This window comes from Salarias fasciatus (assembly GCF_902148845.1).
Source record: "Salarias fasciatus chromosome 23 unlocalized genomic scaffold, fSalaFa1.1 super_scaffold_20, whole genome shotgun sequence".
Lineage (NCBI taxonomy): Eukaryota > Metazoa > Chordata > Actinopteri > Blenniiformes > Blenniidae > Salarias > Salarias fasciatus.
In genome coordinates, this window is record NW_021941230.1 from 12159290 (window position 1) to 12178057 (window position 18768).

An 18768-nucleotide genomic window follows, 5' to 3' on the forward strand; every position below is an offset into this window, starting at 1 on the left:
TGAGAGTGAGATAGATGGATAGAGTAAAAAAGTAAAAAAAAAAATCAGTCAAAGAAGGTTAACACAGACACCAAAAACAAAATAATAGATAAATAGATTGTCACTCACTAATTAATAAATCTCCCCCAACCAATCAGAACTGCTGGGTGTTGTCTAGAGTTCCTGAAGTTAAAGACCTGTTCCTTTGAGGTGTTGAGCAGCAGCAGGTGGCCCCCCTGCTCCAGACCCCTGTTGTCCCTGAGGAGCTCCTGTGCTGCTGACCACAGTGTCACACATGCTGTCCTTCACTGGTCTGTCGGTGAGGGAGTCTGAGATCCAGTCCACCATGAAACCCCTCCAGATCCCCCTCGTGCTGAAGACACTTGAGAAGTCTACAAAAAGCATCTTGACTGTCCCGCTTCCCTTATCCAGGCGTCCTTCCTGAGGACCTCAGGAGACTCCATGTCTCACATTCTACTACTAAATCTGAGAAGCATTTCAGTCTGAGGCCATTTAAGATTTTATCAGATTTTGAAGTGGATTATTTTGGCACGCAGGCAGCCGGAGCAGAGAGTGAAGCTCTGGTGGAGTTTGTTCCTCCTTCTTTATGATGCTGGTTATTTATGAGACCTGTAAGCACACCCTTGCTGATTTTGTTATTTTCTCAATGTCATTGTTGAGAATTTCAGATTAGAGTCCTTAATTACAGCCAGATTTCTAGAGTCAAGATGAGCGCTGACCTTTGACCTTTTCTGTTGTAATTTTAAAAAAATATATTTTTTAAAGGATTTATTTCAAAAGTTCTGACATATTAACTCAGTAATTCCATTTATGCACTTACTCTGGAGGAAGAAGGGGCTGTGATCTTTTGCTAAAGCTGATAAGAGAATAAAGAACTTAAAGGAAACCAAAAAAGAGTTGATGAATGAATCCAGAAAAGATCTGAGAATGTAGGAAAAGCATAAAGAAAGAAGGTAATAATGCAGGAATGGAAGAGTGCATTAAAAAAAGGGATAAAAGCAATACAAAACAAAGTATACGGGAGCCAGTGATTGAGTCTCAGCGCCACTTGGGGGCGCTATACCCCCGTGAAAGTCAGACTTGGAGGGTCGTGGAGGGATGTTGACTCAGATGATCCAGCATTGAGCTGCAGTGAGCTGCAGGAGGACACCATGAGCTCTGCTGAGCCGATCCTCTTTAGAATAGCCTCAGTGAAACATCTCACTGCGAGAAAAGTCTTAAATGACCAGTTTGTATTGATCAGTGGATGAAAACGGATCAGCTTTTGGACTTTTCTGGAGATTTTTTTTTTTTCAAAGAGCAACCAAAAGTAAGTTAAATATCCTGTAAGTGCTTGAAAGTTTACTTTTCCTTTCAAATTCTTCCTTTATTGGTTTATAAATGAGTTCATTATCTGATGTGACTTGTTGGATTTGTTTCAGTTCGAGGAATATTTGATGTCGTTAACAGTAAAAAAAAAAAAAAAAAAGAAAAGAAATATTAAAGCAGGTTAAATTACAAGTAAACAGTAAATGTCTGGATTTTAGAGGCTGAAAAAAGAAAGCTTTGACATTTTAATAATTACTCATAAGAAACATCTGTCTGTCACTTTCTGAGACGTCTCATGTTAAATAAAGTATTACACAGAAATAAATGTCCTTCATGTCCTCCAGAGTGAGCTGATGTTGATGGGAGTCCACTCGGCCAGAGGCATCGTGGATGCCGGGGACTACAGAGACAAGCTGAGAGCCTCAGCAGGGAGGATGAAGTGGTGGAGGGAGGCGGACGAGTGGAGGGAGGCGGTGGAGGGCAGTGCAGAGCTGGTGGAGGTGCTGCTCCGGGGCAAAGCACCATGGGGCTTCACGCTGAGGGGGGGCAGCGAGCACAGAGAGCCGCTGGTCATCACAAAGGTATCCAGGCCTCACACACACACACACACACTGATGGATTTAATTAGACTTCTCCTGCAAAATCTGAAGCCTTCCAGTCTTTCAAAAGTGAATGAGAGCGAGAAGGGTGTGTGTTTTTGGCCCTGACCACCACTGCAGTGTGAAATGTTACACTTGAGGTTAAAGTTTTGAAGAGCTCAGTTCGCTTGATGGAAATATTTCGGAATGAAAATCCTAACTCCTCCTCTCCGTCCTCCCGGTCGGAATAAAGATGCGGCAGGTGTCCGGAGCCTTTTCCTTCTGCTGCCATGGCGCCTCCGCCTGCCTCGGGTTACAGCCGGTGCAGGGCTGAAATATTCATCAGTGCACTCAGGTTGCAGCCTTCTGCAGCTTCTCCACACATCAAATTTGGCTGATTTGAAGGTCATTGGGCAAGACAAGGTTACACAACATGGAGTGAAAGTCCAGAGGGACGTGGGCGCTCTTCCAGATGCGTGTTAGAGAAACAGGACGTGTCATGACAGAGGTTCCTCCAGGTGATGCTGTCGCCTCTGTCCAGGTGGAGGCGGGCAGCGTGGCGGCGGCGGTGCGTCTTCAGGCCGGCGATGAGATGGTGAGCGTGAATGCGGTTCCCCTCAGTGGATCTCGACAGGAAGCCATCTGCCTGGTGAAGAGCTCCCATAAAACCTTGACCCTGGTGGTCCGAAGGTACCAAAACTACACCGTTTATTTTTAAATTGGGGATCATTGTGAATGATTCTCATGAAAATAACTCGACTATAGACCTACTGGCCTTCTGTTCAAATAAAATTTGTTTTCTGGTGTGATAAAGGTGACTGATCAGCAGGTCAGAGGACAGACGGCGTCAAAGTTTTTCCCTTGAACTAAACCTGAAGCTGTTCAGAGAAGGACGTTAAATGGAAACAACATGCTGCTCTTGGGCACACTTTGTTCCCGAAACATTAATTTCTCGCATTAAGGGTAGAGGAAGGAGCATGACCACCTTCCACATGGGCCTCTCGCTGCCCGTTTGCTCTCCGGGGGTAAAACAAAAGCCGGCATTGTGGAGGCGGTTGAGCCCCAGCCAGCGCTGTTATTCCTCAGCGCAGATAATGACTTGTAAATTAGACAGCGGGGAGCCCCCCCACCCCCCACCCTCTGTCAAACCTCGCCAGCGTGACCCTGTTGATGGTCGCGATGGGTCGACCCTCCATACAGGTGCAGCAACAGGTCAGGACACCATGTACAAAGGAGGCCAAGCGTGTTCCAGATTTCTTTATTAGGTGTCGTGTTTTTAAAATGCTCACAGCTTCTTCCATTTGTAAGTGATTTGTGAGAAAGATTTCTTTTTCTGAGCTCTCTCTTTAAGTATAACCTGTCTAATTGGTCCTGAAAACGGTTTTTGCTCCAAGTGTCACTGATGTCCTGCCCTGTCAGAATTACATGCTCCTCTCCTGGCCGGCTAATGGCAGCTGAGCATTAAAGCTCGAATCCAATTACTAGTTGTAAAGCCACAGGCGTGGGCTCAGCTTTGCACAGCAGGTCGAGTCAACAGGAGGTAGACGAGGACCGTCCGCGTTTCAACAACCCGCCTCTGCCGGGGAAACCCTCCGTCTGAGCGGGTCTAACGGGGAAACACCGAGCAGGACTCCAGAGCAGAACTCGGGAAAGTTGTTTAGAGAGATGGTGGAGTCGCCACCAGAGCCACTTCGGCTGGGCGGGCCTCCCCCGGGTGCAGGAGCAGTGGTATAGTCCGTGTTGCCTAGGTGAGTTGACACTGCTTAGCGGGATAGGCCATATCAGCAGAGCCTATTGTTTTCAGGGGCTTTGGCTTCTCCAACAGGCACAGAGTGGGCGCTCCTGTCTGCTTCCCTCTCCTCTCTTTGGACATGTTTGGCTTTTAACGTATAAAGAGAAGATTTTCACCCCCAGGTACTTTCTCCTCTTTTTCCTCTTCCTGTGATTGAGTTGTTCGGTTTACCTGGCAACTGGGATTAGATCAAGAAGAGGTGAATGACTTTGAGATGACTTCAGGTTTTCTTCGACCTGAGGACACATAAAGGTTGGCAAATGAGTCCGTTTTTACAAATCATCATCTCGAAGGGATTTCTTTTTCTACTTTTCTGAGCTATCTGAATGCAAACAGGTGGATGACACAAGCTCAGGTAAATTCATGTTAGCAGTGGATCTAAATCTGTGTATGTGAGTAAACAAATGACATTATCTTGCAAATGATGTGTTGGAGCCATAACTGTCCCAGCTCCTAAACCTGCTTTCTTCTGTCACGGTGAGAAATGGCCTCGTTGCTCTGAAACATGGAAGCATTTTTTTAGATTTCACAGGGAGAAAAGTGAACTTAAACCTTAAATATAGCTGGTTACAGCTTGGAATTTATTCACCTGCCTTTAAAATAATGTTTCATCCAGATTTCAAGTGTTTATTCAACATTTATACAAATAATGTCGAGGGAATAAACAACGAGTTGTTGGTGTGAGCCAGATGTTCCAGGTGTATGCCATCTGCTTACAGTGCATTGTCTCTTTATTGTGTATATGTGTGTGTGTGTGTCAGTGTGTGTTGCCGGTACAGGCAGTCAGTCACACACCGATAAGCCCAGCTGTGATGACGCTGGCACTTTCTATTGTGCGGCCGTGTTTGGAGCGCGGCGGGCCGCGGCCGGCCCCGGTGGGCTGCAGCTGCTGGGTGAGCTGGTGAATCAGCAGGATGTGTCTCCGCTGAGCCCTCTGACGGGGGCCGGGTGAAGCGCCTGGGGAGGGGGGGCATGTCCTATACTGAAAGACTTGTGATGGAATAGATAATAAATGCCAACAAAACTTTATAATAAACTTTTTGCATTACAAAAAAGAAATCTTGATTATTTATTCTATTAATCATAAAATCAATAATACAGTGATTCAAAATATTACACTATTTAATAGTTAACATGTTTCCTTATTGTTTTTAACCAGGAACCATAGTTTAGATAATTAGATAAAAAGTCCAGAAATGCTTTAAACGCTTCAGTTTATAAGTTGGGAGAGGAGAAGAAGCAAATGATAATCATTTCTCAATGCAAAAGTACAGAAGACTGCAGGATCTTCCTACATGGTGTCTTTGTGTTCATTTATTGAGTTAAAACCTGTTTGTGTCATTTGATTCATGATACATTGAACATGTAGGCACAAAAGATTTTGGTTCTTCTTTCAACGAAATACATAGAATAAAGAATAACTGTCATTTAACAACAAAATAATTATATTTATTGTTGTACATGTTAACTTTTGGTCCCACTAAGCTGAAATTGGCATATATTTTTCCTTAGTTTAAGTACATTGATTGAAAAATCAATAGCTAAATATTTATTGCTTTAATATTATGTTAATTTTTGCTCATTTATGTCCCTGATCAGGTCCAAAATTGCACACATCTTTCCTGCCCATTTACAAATGAGTGGTTCAAGTTCAGTTCTACAGGGCAATAATCACACATTCTGAATATTTTAGGGACGCAGGGGAAAAAGAAAGGGTTCACACTGGCTCCGGTTGTAAATATGAGAGAGTTTCTGATGAGCAGTAGCCTCCTTTCAGAGTGAAGCTCCTGCAGAGCTCGCTGCCTTTCCTCCCCTCGGCTGGAGGAGTCACTCATCCTCCTCCCACTCAGCCTGACATTGGCTGGTATCTCTCAAAAACAGACCAAGCCAAACATTCCTGTCTGTTCTGTTTCCTGACAAGGACACTGAGGTACGTCCTCACAGCGGGGGTGGGGGGGTGGGGGGGTGGGGGGGGGGGGGGGGGGGGGGGGGGAGTGCTCGTCAAATATGAAATGTGATAGAAAGAAAGCAGAGGCTGATGGGAGAAGGAAAAGTCCCCTCAGAATAAACTTATATGAGACATATTTTGATTATTTATAGAAGCACACAAATGTTCCCTGTGTTTGGCAACTGAAAAAGTTTGGGTTGTGTTTTCCGACCCGAATCTTCTAACCTGCCGCTCGCTCTCTCGTGATGGTGTTTACATTGTGTTGATTCACCTTCCCAGCAGCCTCAGCGGCGCTCCACGGGTCCAGCCACTCACGGCCCAAACACTGGATTACAGCAAGGACGCCGGACAGGACAATAACTCCTCCCCCTCTTCTCAAATCCCCCCCTTCATAATCCCTAAGAAATCTCCTCTGTGGCACAAGGTGGAGAGTGTGTGTTCATACTGGGTGAAGGAGGAGGAGGAGGAGGAGGAGGAGGAGGAAGGCAGGGAGATGTCAGATTCCTCACAGCTCTCCTTTCTTTCACAACATGTGGGAGTCGTTTTGTCAAAGTATTTTTTTTTTTGGTCACTTTTTCTGTCTCTCTGGAGGAGCCTGACGTGGAGAGGAAGCTTCTTTCTTTTTTTTTTGTAACTGTGTGAGTGAGATAGTTGGTAAGTTACCAAACAACAATTTTGTTGAGATAAACCAAACCACAACTTCATTTCCTTCTTCTCTTTCTTCTAAAACAATGTCGACTGTCACTTTATTTGTGTTTCTGTTTCTTTTGGGACTTCTTTGTGCAAAATGAAACGGAAACATGCAGCTTTAAAGCTTTAAATTAATCTGTTTGTGTGTTTTGAGCACTATAGATTATACACATATCAGTGTCTCACCTCTTCTGAAAGCACAGCTACAAGCATGTTTAGTGTGTTTATACAGATGGAGTCAGCGGTGTGCCTGGCAAATCACACTTTTAGAGGTTTTCCAGCTCAGGTTGTTGTTCTCCCCCAGTCGACTGCATCACAAAAGGCTCTGAGAATGTTTCCTTTGTGGGATTTAATGCCAAGAAAGTCCTCCTCCTTCTGTTTCACCTCTCGATGCAGTCTGGAGCCTCATTTCAGAATTCAGACTATCAAAGCAAACCTGTACATCTTACTGAAATGCTACTTGTTTGCTGATTGTGCGATATATTTGTAGAGAGGCTTCCTTGTCCTGGGAGCTCATGTCTCCTCCCCCTGAGGAATATCTGTGACACACCAGCTGTATCCCCTGACAATAGACCCTCAGCTCTTTAGAGGACGGAACATTTGCATTTCCATTGTTTGCAGGAGCTTGTTTGGAGGCGACACATCTCCCTTTGTGCATGACACCGAGCCGCAGAGGGAGAAAGTTTACAAGTTGAAATAACAGTTTGTGAATGAGCTCGGACATATTCTGATTTAGGATTTTATTTGTGTGGAATAAGCAGTAAATTAATGTGCTCAGATGTTGGTTTTAGAGCCTCATTTAACTCTTTTATGACTTCAAGACTTGGATTTATGATGATTTGAGAGCTTTAGAGTTGTCGCTTGTGCTGAAATTAAGCGCTTCTTCCCCTTTTCCCCAAAGATAACTTCATTATAATGCATATTCTTGCAGTTCTTAAGCATTACTTGAGAACTCAAAAGCAAATGTTAGAGATCTGTGACACATTACCAAATGTTTCCGCAGTGGGATGGACATATTGTAGAATTCTTAGGGGCCACTAAATGAACATAAAACTCTATTTTATCTGCTTTCTCTTAATTTTTGAAGGTTTTCATTCTAGAATTTATAGCGATGAGACATACGACAGGAAAATGAGGGTTTAACTAACTGGTTTTCAACAATGCTTTTAGCCATAACTTACATTTTATATGATATTGTCTTTTTTTTGTTGATTGCTTTTTGTGTTGGTGTCTGTCCAGAACATAGTTGAAAGTTACTAATTTATTGAGGATATGCAGGTCAGATAAATGTCAAATACACAAAATAAAAGTCCCAACATTTCTCAGACATTTTTATTGTGTTGATATTATGAAATAATGATGAGCATTTAAAGTTCAGCTCAGAGATTCAGACTGAAATACTGTGATTAGTTTATGTAGAACAAGAATGTAACCAGAGTCTGGTGAAATGTGTGTCAGGGAGCGTAATGTTTTTTGTTGATTCCCTCCCAGTGGCTGGGAGGTTCAATGGCCAGTATTGATGTCCCACTTAAAACTGGGGGGGGGGGGTGAATACCTCCCCACATTCCCTTGTTGAAGAATGCGGCGTCTCTGTCGTGGCCTGGCAGTGTTAAGGTTTCACTTGGGTAAACTCTCATCAAGTCGAGATATTTTACTTCTATTTGACGTTTGAACTTGGACTATCTGCTAAAAATCTGCTTCAAGCACTTCGGTTGAAGAACTCAGTCAAACTTCGGCATGTATTTGCTTTTGTCATACATGCACTGAGATTAAGTAATTAACTTAATCAGTTGATGTAAAGGAGGTTTTGGAGGCTGTGGGAGCAGATTACGCTCCGCTCTGGGTATGTGAGTCACATTCATGGAATTTTTCTCAAAGCTGAAGCAGCTAAACCCCATCAGGACCATATGGCTTGGCAGGTCTCTCCCTTCTTGTTGTGACAGCTTTTTACAATGAGTCAGACATCACATTCAAGAGCTTGAAACCTCAATTGAATTGAATTGAATTAAATTGAAATATTTGCCTGCAGCACCTATAGAAACTGATGATGTTTTGCCGTATTACATTGTTGATGTTCCGTTTCATTCAGCTCACCTTTTAGCACAAAAGGCACCTCAGAGTAATCAACAGACTGAAAAGTTGTCAGCTTCTTTTAAATTTAGGCAGAACTGAACGACTGCTGTCACTTAAATCAGAGAGTTTGTTTGTTCATTTGGTGGAAAATTATTAATTAGGCTCTTTAGTTTGCATAATCCCAGTTTCTCTCTCACTTCTAATGCTGTTACCACAACTCATGGCATCATGTCCTCTTCCTCCTCTTTCTTTCTCTCCACTCCTCGCATGTTGCCCATCAGGGCTACAATGGTTGACGTTGTGTCGCCGCGCACAATGCCGTCAGAAACTGAGGTTCATGTGGCGAGGAGCTTCCTCACCAAGATTTTACGAAGCTCTATGAGGTACCGGCTCCTCGGCTCGCTGTGCTAGACGGTAGTTCCTGGTGAATCCGCGCGATCTGTGATCATTGAGTTTGTGCTTTGTGTGCCGTTGTCTGGTGCCATTTGATTCTTCCCAAGTCTTGTCATTTCTGTGTATTTGTGCTGCTTCACATCCAAAACGGTTGCTTTGGTTGTGACGCTGTGATCAGCACTGTGATGTTCGTCCTCGTCGTGCTTTAGTCGTGTTTCTGCCATGACGGTTTTTGATGGTTTTGTTGATGTAACTAAATATCTGATTCTTTTCCTTTTCAACACGCTCTCCAGGAAAAACCGCTTCAAAGGGTATGTGCAGGATTGATGTCATGATGAATAACATCTCACTCTCATCAGGCGTGGTCATATTAAACACAACACTGATGTGTTTGATTGCTGTGTATTCCTCACACACGCCAAATATGCAAGCCTTGATCTAGTGCCAAATAAATTTTTGCCTAAATCATGAAAAAGAGACAAATCACAGAGATCTAAAATTGTCAGTGAGAGCTTAGCTGATTAAAATCCCACCTCAGTAATCTATGCATGCATCCATTCATCTTCTATACTGCTGGTCCAACTTGGGATACCAGTTCATCACAGCAAACACGGAGCGTTAGACAGTTGGGACATATCAAAACACCAACTCACCCAATATGCATGGCTTTGGAATATAATAGTAAGCAAAGAAACAATTAAATATGCATAAACACTGAAGAGAAAGACCCCTAAGCCTAGAATCAAATCTTGTGTTATACTGTGAATTCATCATGCCCAACAACGCTTTTGTGAAAAAAAAATGATCATGACATCTCCAGAAAAACTGATCTTCAGCTATTTATTTGAGGATGGAAAAAATCAGTATGTAATATTAACTTCTAATGTAACACTGTAGCTTTATACCAACCAACAACATAATAGAATTAACAGTGTTGCTATTATGTTACTGATATGCTCAGAAATTTTTTTTTAAAACTACCTGTAGTTTTCTCAGGCATCCAGAACAACTCTGATTTCAAATATTTGAGGACAGCTGGAATCTATTTTATTTTATGCATCTGAAAAGCATCGAAGTCGAAGTTGATGTTCCCGCTCACCTGTGCTCACGATAAATAAGAATGGAACAGCTATGACTCTTATTTAAACTCTGTAGACTCAGTGGTGATAGTACACAGTGAGGTGTTGGAGGAGATGGATGGGGTTGCCCTGCTTGGCTCATGAAGAAATATTAAACTCTTGAACTCTGCGAAATCCTGCCGTCTTTCTTCTGGGAAGAAAAAGAATTAGAAAAAAAAAAAAAACCTTGAAAATGCCAGCGAAGTTAAGTTGTCAAAAGCTCCCCGGTTGTGTAAAGTGTCCTGTTGCCTCTGTGTTTCGCAGAAAGAATGATCCGAGCTCGCGGCCTCATTCCTGGCACTCCTCCAAACTGACAGAAGAGGAGCCTGATCCTGCCAGGACAGAGGCCTCCCCGGCACCAGTCTGGCAGCCAAAACATGAAGCAAAGTGAGACTTTCGAGTTCAGCTTTACTCAGCACGAAGGGTGTTCGGAGAATACAGACGGTCATTTTCTTTCTGTTTCTGTCAATGCAGGCCCGAAGAGACGTCTGACCAAGGGGAGCAGATCGCAGAGCAGCAGCAGACGGGTCAGTTCAGCACAGTGAGCAACATGGAGAGACTGGAGCGACCCTCCCACCCCTACCCTCCAGGTCGTCTGTCTCCGGTTAAATACGTTGGCAGTGCTGAGCCCTTCTCTGACCCTGGAGGCAAAAGAGACTCTGCATTCAGCTGTTTCTCCACTGGCTCCAGCCCCCCTGTTCACGACCCCAGGAAGGGTACAAGCACTGAAAATATTTTCTTCAAAGGAATTCAAAGTGAAGGATCCCTGAGGTACCTGCAGCCATCGCTGGGAAACGGAGGCTGGGAGGGGTTGAGGCCAGACGACCAGCCTGCGTCTCGGGTGTCTATTGCAGGTCGACCCGGTATTGGTCCGGTGTGGCAGGTACCAGAGAAGAAAAAGTCCCAGTCGCCTCCCCCGCCACCTCCTCCTCTGCGCAGTGACAGTTTTGTCGCGACAAAGGTGTTCCCTTACTCTGAAGGGCCTGGTGGTCTGGCGAAGGGCCACGGTAGATCGGTGGAAAAACTGACCGAAGGCACAAACCACAACAGCCTCAGATCTCAGCACGAGAAAACCTCCGAATCCAGACGTAGCTTCAACCCTCTGCCCACCAAAGAGTTCAGTCATCCCAACAAGACGGCGGATCACAACCACAACCAGCTTCACCCCAATAAACTCTTCTCATTGTCAAGCTGCGACGTCAGACAGTCTCATTACACCCAACCGCCCGCTCACCAGAGGCAGTACAGCGATGAAAGCCCATTCTATCTGCAGAACAGAACTGCTCCTCCCGCCAAGACTCAAAGTGTAGGAAGCTACTATCGCAGCCTCCAGGACCTGCCGACCAATGCTTTCAGCCGCAAGCATGTACGCCACTCCACCGCCAGTTCTGCCGGAAACGCAAACCCGGAGAGTGCGGCCCACAGCAAGTACTGGCAAAATCTGGCCAGCAAACACTCAGTCCAGACGACTGAGCACAAGGCCAGGCAGGGCAAAGCAGAGGGCTGGAGAGTGGAAACGGAGAAGAGCCACTGGATGCAGAACAGTGACGCAGGTTTTTCAAGTTCCTTGAAGATGAACGTTAAGGCAAAGTACTCTCTACCTCATTCGCAGATGCCTTACAGTGAAAATAAGGAGCGCAATGGTCATTCCCATCCGGGGAATGGTCTACATTATGACCACCAAGCTTCCGAACTTCCAGGCCAAAGCCGCAGCCCAGAGGACGCTGCAAAGAGAAGTGAAGCACACCACGACGCGAAACGACACCTTCTAACCCATCAACAAGGTGGAGAACATAAAGTTTGTCTTACAAGACTTCAAGATCCATGGATACCTCAAGAGGACCACAGAATATCCCCCTTGAAAACCCCTCTTCTCCACTCCCTCGCCCAGGAGAGCAGGGGTCTGGCCGAGAAGCAACCGGGCGCTGCTAGTGTCGTGTCGACACTGGATGCTGGCGACGCCATGGCTACCGGCAGTGGAAAGGCGGCCCGACGCAGCGATCGCTACGCCACCACTCTCCGCAAAGAGATCCAGCAGAAGCGAGCTCAGCTCCAGAAGAGCCGCAGTGCGGCAACCCTGACGACGTGCGAGGCAGAGGACGAGGACGCCGAAGAGTGGAGATCCATGGAAACGTCTACATCCTCCGGAGTCTCCTTCTCAAATACGTACAAGGACCATTTGAAAGAGGCACAGGCCAGGGTCCTGAAAGCCACCTCCTTCCAGAGGCGAGACCTCGAGCCGGTGGGACCAGAGGCGCCTGCAGTTAAACCTTCAAATGCTCGTGTTAGAGGACGTAAACGCTTCCACTTGGCGAAGAGGACACACTCTTTTTCAGAGCCTGACAAGATAGATAAAGTGGGGATGGAGGGCGAATCTCAACCGGGCTCATTTGGGGAACAGAAAACGCTCTTTGAGCCCAAACCTACCTTTTCCAGGCCCGTGCTGAAGCTAGGTCAGAGTGCAAACCAGGACGTGGGTCTCGATGAGACCGGCACACCCAAAGTGGGAACTCAAACAAGAGAACCTGATGAGGCCGACCCATCCACAGACCACAACCTCCTGAGTCCAAGACACAGGCAGCTCTTACTCGAGCAGCAAAGGCTTGGCACTTTCGCTGAATACCAGGCTACATGGAACAAGCAGAAGAAGTCCTTGGAGGTCAAGACGCAAGGGAGGTATCATTCAGCAGAGAATATCTTGGACACAGGCACTGAAGAAAAGACTGTCTGCATCCACGAGAGGTCCAGATCTTCTCCTTCTGCAGACTTCTACGCACAGGTGAACAAGATTTATAATTCATATTAGCAGAAAAGCTTTTTCCATTATTACTTCTTGGGACGTGTCTTTCACAAGACCACTAGAATACCTGACCAAGTACGTTTGGGTCCCGGCGTGCTGTTGATTTAAAAAAACTCAGCTGATCTTTGCATCCTTGATTTACAGTTTCGACAATGCAGGCGTGTTTTTTAGTCCAGGAAAAAAAAATGAACCACCGTTGAATCCTTTTCTTTGTTCAATGCAGTCAGATAATTATGTGCATGACCACTAGCTCAACAGGTAAACTTCAGTTTGAAGAGACAACCAGTGACACTTCTCACTGTATTAAATCTCTATCTTCCTGTTGCAGGGGATTCCTTCTCCATGGACTGATTCTCAAATACAGCAGAGCAGTTTAACCACCAGGTGAGAGCAACACAAGTTCATTTCTGCACCACATGCTAAAGATAACACATCAGAAATTGCATTCTCGCTTCTTAACGAAACAATAACAACCAACCAATCTTATATAGAAACAATACAACTTCAGAATGTGGTTCACAAATAATGACTAAAAACCAGGTAGCATTGTTGAATGTCTTCCTTTATAGTTAAAGGGAGCATCATCTTCTGTCATACTAGAGCTTTATTTCCAGTCTAATTCTTTGCTGCTGAAGCTCACGTTGAGGAGAACAGTATCTCCTGGTCTCCTCAGTTTTACAAAAGTTTTCTCAGCAGGTCCAGGTGATTTAAGGCGGGTGGGAGTATATCAGTTCGTCCATAATCTCTGTTGACAAAGGACATTCCTTTGTCGAGTACGTGATCAGTGTCTCTGCTGTATGTGGAAATTCATCCCCGGTGTTGGCGTCTTTGTTGACGTATCACCTTGTGTGCGAGGTGTTACATTGAGCTTTTCAGAAAAAGAGAAATTCAACCTAGTGTGTCGGCAGAGTTACAGTAGGAGGTGTTTGCTCAAGTCTTGCTCAAATTCTTCCTTTCTTATGTTACATTAGACGCCTTTTTAGCAGGAAACGGTGTCAGGATATCATTTCAACGGAGTATATTCTTCCCACGTTTGCTCTGAAATCATCACATTACTTTTCTTTATGCTCACGTGTGAATTTCATCTTAATTTTCATTCCTTCGTGAAATTAAAGATATTTTGGTCATACACATGAACCTGGATCAGGTAGGATTTTCACGTCTTTTAAATATTGCAATGGTGCGATTATGCTGCTGTAAAGTCTAAAAGCTACCGGTTTGGAAAGTTCCCAGCAGATCCGTGATAATCTGGAGATAATTGACAAACAGTAGTGTCACAGGCAAACACACAGATGAAATAATGCTTGTAATTCCAATTTCATCAATTATACATGCACCAATTAACCACCTCTTCAAAAAAATGTTGTCAAATGAGCACCTCAAAGGTCTTTTAACTTCTTACTTTTCCAGTGCCACTTTTCCATTTTCCACTGTAAAGTCTCGCCATGGTGTTTGCTAAAGAGCTGAATATAGACACGAACAGGGAAATACGCTTATTTACCCAAAGTATTAAAACCTCCATTTGAGCTTGCTTGTAATCCAACCTCGGTGCTTCGCTTTCCCACTTGTGACTCATGTTTCCTGACTTGTGATACAGTCACTCCAACCAGCCAACACCTTTAAAATCTGAAGTCAGTGTCTTCCTATCTTCAGGCGCCATCGTCCTGCATGTGTCCTCACTCCTGCAGGAAGTAACTCAGTGCAAACCGCAGGAGAAATGTATTGACTCATGGGAAAAATATAAGATGGACACTTCGCCGCTTTCACATCAACTAAATTTCATCTGTATTTTGTGCACTCTTTTTAAGGACATGCTGAAACCACGGCTCAGAAATGTGGTTCAAGCAACCAAAGAAAATCCTCTGTGACTCATGTTGATGTCAAATGTATTCACAGTAGCAACTTGGGAGCTTGAAGCAGACCACATCCTGAATTTCAGCACGCGTGGTTCTCACATGCGTGCTTGCATTAGCATTATAGCAGCTGACTAAGTCCAACAGTCCGACCATCAGATGCTCACCGTTGACATTTTTGTTGCTGTCTTCACACTTTTATTTTGAGTTGCACTCAAGCCTTTCACCAGAGCGTAAAGAATTAGATCCAAAGTTCTGAAAACAGATTATTCAGATTTCAAAATCAGCTTTCCTTATTTGTATTAACACAGTTTGCACATTCCAAAAGGATCTGATCATTAAATTCAGAAGTAAATTTAGTAAAAGTGATATTTTTTATCTCTTTGGAGAGAAAGTATTTTGCAGTGCACAAAGTGTTGTGTTCCGTTTCGTTGTGTGTATTTCTATGGTTAGATGACTTTTGAGGTTTCAGAAAATGCTGCAGGTGAAAACCATCTTTGTTTTTGTTTTGGCCTCTAGAGGGAAGACGGAGAACAGGCCTCGATACGAGTCCGACCACAGCCCACAGCCGGTCCCGCCAGCGCCCAGAGACGAGGGCACCGTCTCAGGCCTCCCTGACCGCAGGAGCAGTGGAGACGCTGCCAGTCCCTCCCACCCCGCGCTTTCCTCCGGGCCTCGCAGCCTCAGTCCCAACCCCGGCCCCGAGCAGCCACCCCAGCCTCCGCAAACCAAGAGCCTCCTGCCACCACCCAGGCCCCATTTAGGCCCAGAAACCACATCCTCCTCCCAGGAATTCCTCGCCGGCGCCCAGGCAGAGCCGGCCACGCTCCAGCCTCTGTCCGGCTCTGACTGCGACACCCAGCACCATGCCGCTGCCCCGGCCTCCTCAGCCGGCCACGCCCAGGCCGGCTCCCCTCGCCTCGGCAGGATGTCAGCGCCAGACGTGAGCAAAGAAGGCGCCGAACGCTTGGAGGAGCCGGAGCAGTTCGGAACAACCTCCTCGTCTTCCTCGTCCCCAGTCCACTCCGGGACCGCCGCGCTCTCTCTCCCCGCGGAGGATCGAGGGCGCTCTCCCTCGCCACAGTTTGCACCCCTGAGGCTGACCGACAAACCGCCCGCGGCGTCCGTGCAAGATGACTCCCTGCTCAGGTAAGCAGCTTAGCCGGAGGACTTCAGGTCTCCTCGCTGCCCCTTGTTATGTAAAGCTGCCCCCTCCGGTCCCGTCAAAGAGGCTTTCAGTTCCAGCTTCACGTAAACAAGTTCGACAAAGAAAAGACACTCAGTACAGAAAGTGTACCGTAGATCAGTTGGACACATGTATCAGAGGAGGGAAGCGGCAGCATGTGGCTCAAACTCGAAACATGACGACAGGACAGACGATGAGGGATTGATCGTCCTGGTCCTGGATTTGCTCCGTGGCCCTGAGACCGGTTCGACCAGAGGCTGTAATTTTGCTGAAGCCACACGGCTGCTTCGACCTTTGATCCCCTCTGCAGTTCAACTCTGTGATCTGTCCTTTAATTTAATCCCGATGGTTGTTTCGTAGCTCTGATATGAAACATCTGAACCCTTTAAACACACCTGAACTGGGATTAAAAATGCATACACTAAACATCCACCTTGTCACCTGGAATTGCTTTATATTTAACAATTAGATGAATTAACTGTAGCGTCAGTGGAGCAGCTCTCATCTGATTTTCCTCTGCAGGTCAGAAAGCGAAGCCGCGGGAGAGATGAATGTCAGCAGTCCCGTGAGGAAGGTCCCGGTGAGGATCGTCCATTCTGAGAGCAGCTCTGAGCGGGAGGGCCGAGCCTACCTGCCCCAGAACCACACCTGCAGCTTCTTCAACTTCCCGCCCCAGATCCCCTCCCTGAGCACCGCCGAGCGGCCGGGCTCCTCCCTGTTCAGCGCCTACACCCGCCAGGAGCCCGGTCCGGCCTCTGCTCCGGTCCAGGAACCAGTCCCTGGGTCCGGCTCAGAGGAGGACGCCAAGAGAGAGGAGCTGGCGAGGGACATCATGGGAAAAGATAAGTCCCTGGTGGACATCCTGGACCAGACTGGCAGGAAGACCACCATGGACCTGATGGAGGGGCTCTTCCCCCAGGAGGGGCAGATCCTGGAGGGGGCCCAGCAGCGCAGGAGGGCTTCCGCCGGCGCCAGGCTGCCAACATCGTCCCCCAGGAGCTCAGACAGGTGGGAAATCTGCAGAATAAACTTTACTTCCTGTCTGTATTTGTGTTCTGTGATTTCTTTTAAATTAGATTTCTAACTTTTAATGCCACTTTAAGCTGATTATCTAATAGTTTCAGCAAAATTATATCAAAAATGAATCCCTAAATGTTGATTTTCTTTGTCTGTTGTTCAGTCCAGTTTTATCCTCAAGCCCCCAGCCTGCCCTCTAGTGGACAAATGCAGATATTGTTCAGTTCTTTCCTACTGGCTGCACTGCTGACAGAAACTTCTGCCTTCTGACTTACTGTCATTAAAAATGATGCATATCTAATGTGTGTCTCTGTGTGTGTGTCAGGAGGGAGGAGGACGACGTGTCTCTGTCAGCGGCGTCCTCTCTCGTCCCCAGCTCCTCCTACTACAACACGTCGGCCCCCAAAGCCGAGCTCCTCATCAAGATGAAGGACATGCAGGAGCAGCTGGAGGAGCAGGACTCGGAGGACGAGCTGGACGTCGATCTGGCCAGTAAGAAGGTAAGACTCGCCCACTGCGACACATGTCTTGAAGTTTCACAGCTGATGGTCTGGAAATGTCCCTTTGCGTTCCTTCTCCAGCAAGAGCTGATCTCCAGCCTCGCGAGGAAGCTGGAGGTGCTGCGGGAGGCGCGGCAGAGCCTGCAGGAGGACGTGGAGGACAACGAGGCGCTGGGCCGCGAGGTGGAGGCCACCGTGCAGCGGCTCTGCCAGCCCAACCAGCTCGACAAATTCCGCATGTTCGTGGGCGACCTGGACAAAGTGGTGAGCCTGCTGCTGTCGCTGTCGGGACGGCTCGCCCGGGTGGAGAACGCCCTCAACAGCCTGGAGGAAGAAGCGCCGCCGGAGGAGAAGGTAACGACCCCGCCGTCAGTGGTGAAGTGAAAACTCTTAAAAAACTCAGCGAATATTTCATTTCCATCCTCCCTCAGCGGACTCTGACGGAGAAACGCAAACTGCTGATGCGGCAGCACGAAGACGCCAAGGAGCTGAAGGAGAACCTGGACCGCCGGGAGCAGCTGGTCTCCGGCATCATGGAGGCCCACCTGCGGGCGGAGAGCCTGGACGACTACCGGCACTTCGTGAAGATGAAGTCGGCGCTCATCATCGAGCAGCGCAAGCTGGAGGACAAGATCAAGCTGGGCGAGGAGCAGCTGAAGTGCCTGGTGGACAGCCTGCCGCTGGAGCAGCGGCCGCCGCCGCTCTGACGCCGTTCACACACAAACACCTGCCGGGTCACGCCTGAATCGAATCTCCCCGCTCATTTGAATCAGGTGTGTGAGAACGGAGAGGCGTCACACTCCAGGCTGGACTCTGCTCCTCTGTTTTCATCCAGATATCAAGGTATTTTTAATATATTTCCATTTCATACAGATATACATGTAGCAACCACTGAAACAGTTTTGATGCCTTTACACGGTTACAAATCCGGTCTTTAATCTGTTATAAATTACGAGCTTTGCATCGATATTCGTCGAGTACGGCTATAAATGAAATTAAACCCAGCTCCTGGTTGTACCTTCATACTCGGCGTTTCTGTTTTCTCTATTTATTTGTGTTGTTTGATAATTCTGCTCCCCTGCTGAATGCTGCCAGGTTTGTAAGAATCACCCATGTATTTCAAGTTTTTAGGTTTTTTTTTTTCTTTTTTAGTAATTTATTGTAGTCTTTCTGAAAAGCTTAAATGAACTAAGGGGAAATGTTTCCCCCTGTAATTTATCACTCCTGACCTACTTTTTGCTTTCTAGTGAAATGATTCAGAGTTTGATTTCAAAGTATTATCATCTTGTCAAACAAGATATGAAGTGAAATTTTCTCTGCAGCGTATTAAACATTGAAATTGTCACTTTTTTTGCATATGATGATGATGATCTGAATTTGAAGTGTAACTCTTGAATTTGTGCTAGAGTAAGAAGTGGATTTGATAAGACGTGGACTTGACTGAGCCTGTTCAGAAGTCAGACTGAAGGATTTATAGTTTTTAAATGTATTTTTGGTGCTTTTTATTTGAAG

General features: G+C 46.2%; 1 protein-coding gene across 1 annotated transcript; it reads left to right on the forward strand.

The window, feature by feature from the left end:
• Positions 1 to 1727: 1727 nt before the first annotated feature.
• Positions 1728 to 18362, forward strand: LOC115384071 (protein Shroom2-like). Its single transcript, XM_030086370.1, has 12 exons — positions 1728 to 1889; positions 2428 to 2576; positions 8671 to 8772; positions 9076 to 9093; positions 10165 to 10287; positions 10375 to 12679; positions 13029 to 13084; positions 15073 to 15702; positions 16262 to 16747; positions 17082 to 17256; positions 17338 to 17610; positions 17688 to 18362. The coding sequence occupies exons 1-12, from the start codon at positions 1743 to 1745 to the stop codon at positions 17961 to 17963; spliced, it is 4740 nt and encodes a 1579-aa protein (XP_029942230.1). The 5' UTR covers positions 1728 to 1742; the 3' UTR covers positions 17964 to 18362.
• Positions 18363 to 18768: the final 406 nt, after the last annotated feature.

Coding starts and splice junctions, on each gene's coding strand:
- LOC115384071 (XM_030086370.1), top strand. CDS start 1,743: ATGAAGTGGTGGAGGGAGGCGGACGAGTGGAGGGAGGCGGTGGAGGGC. Junction 10,288..10,374: donor CAGCCAAAACATGAAGCAAA/GTGAGACTTTCG, acceptor CTGTCAATGCAG/GCCCGAAGAGACGTCTGACC. Junction 12,680..13,028: donor CTGCAGACTTCTACGCACAG/GTGAACAAGATT, acceptor TTCCTGTTGCAG/GGGATTCCTTCTCCATGGAC.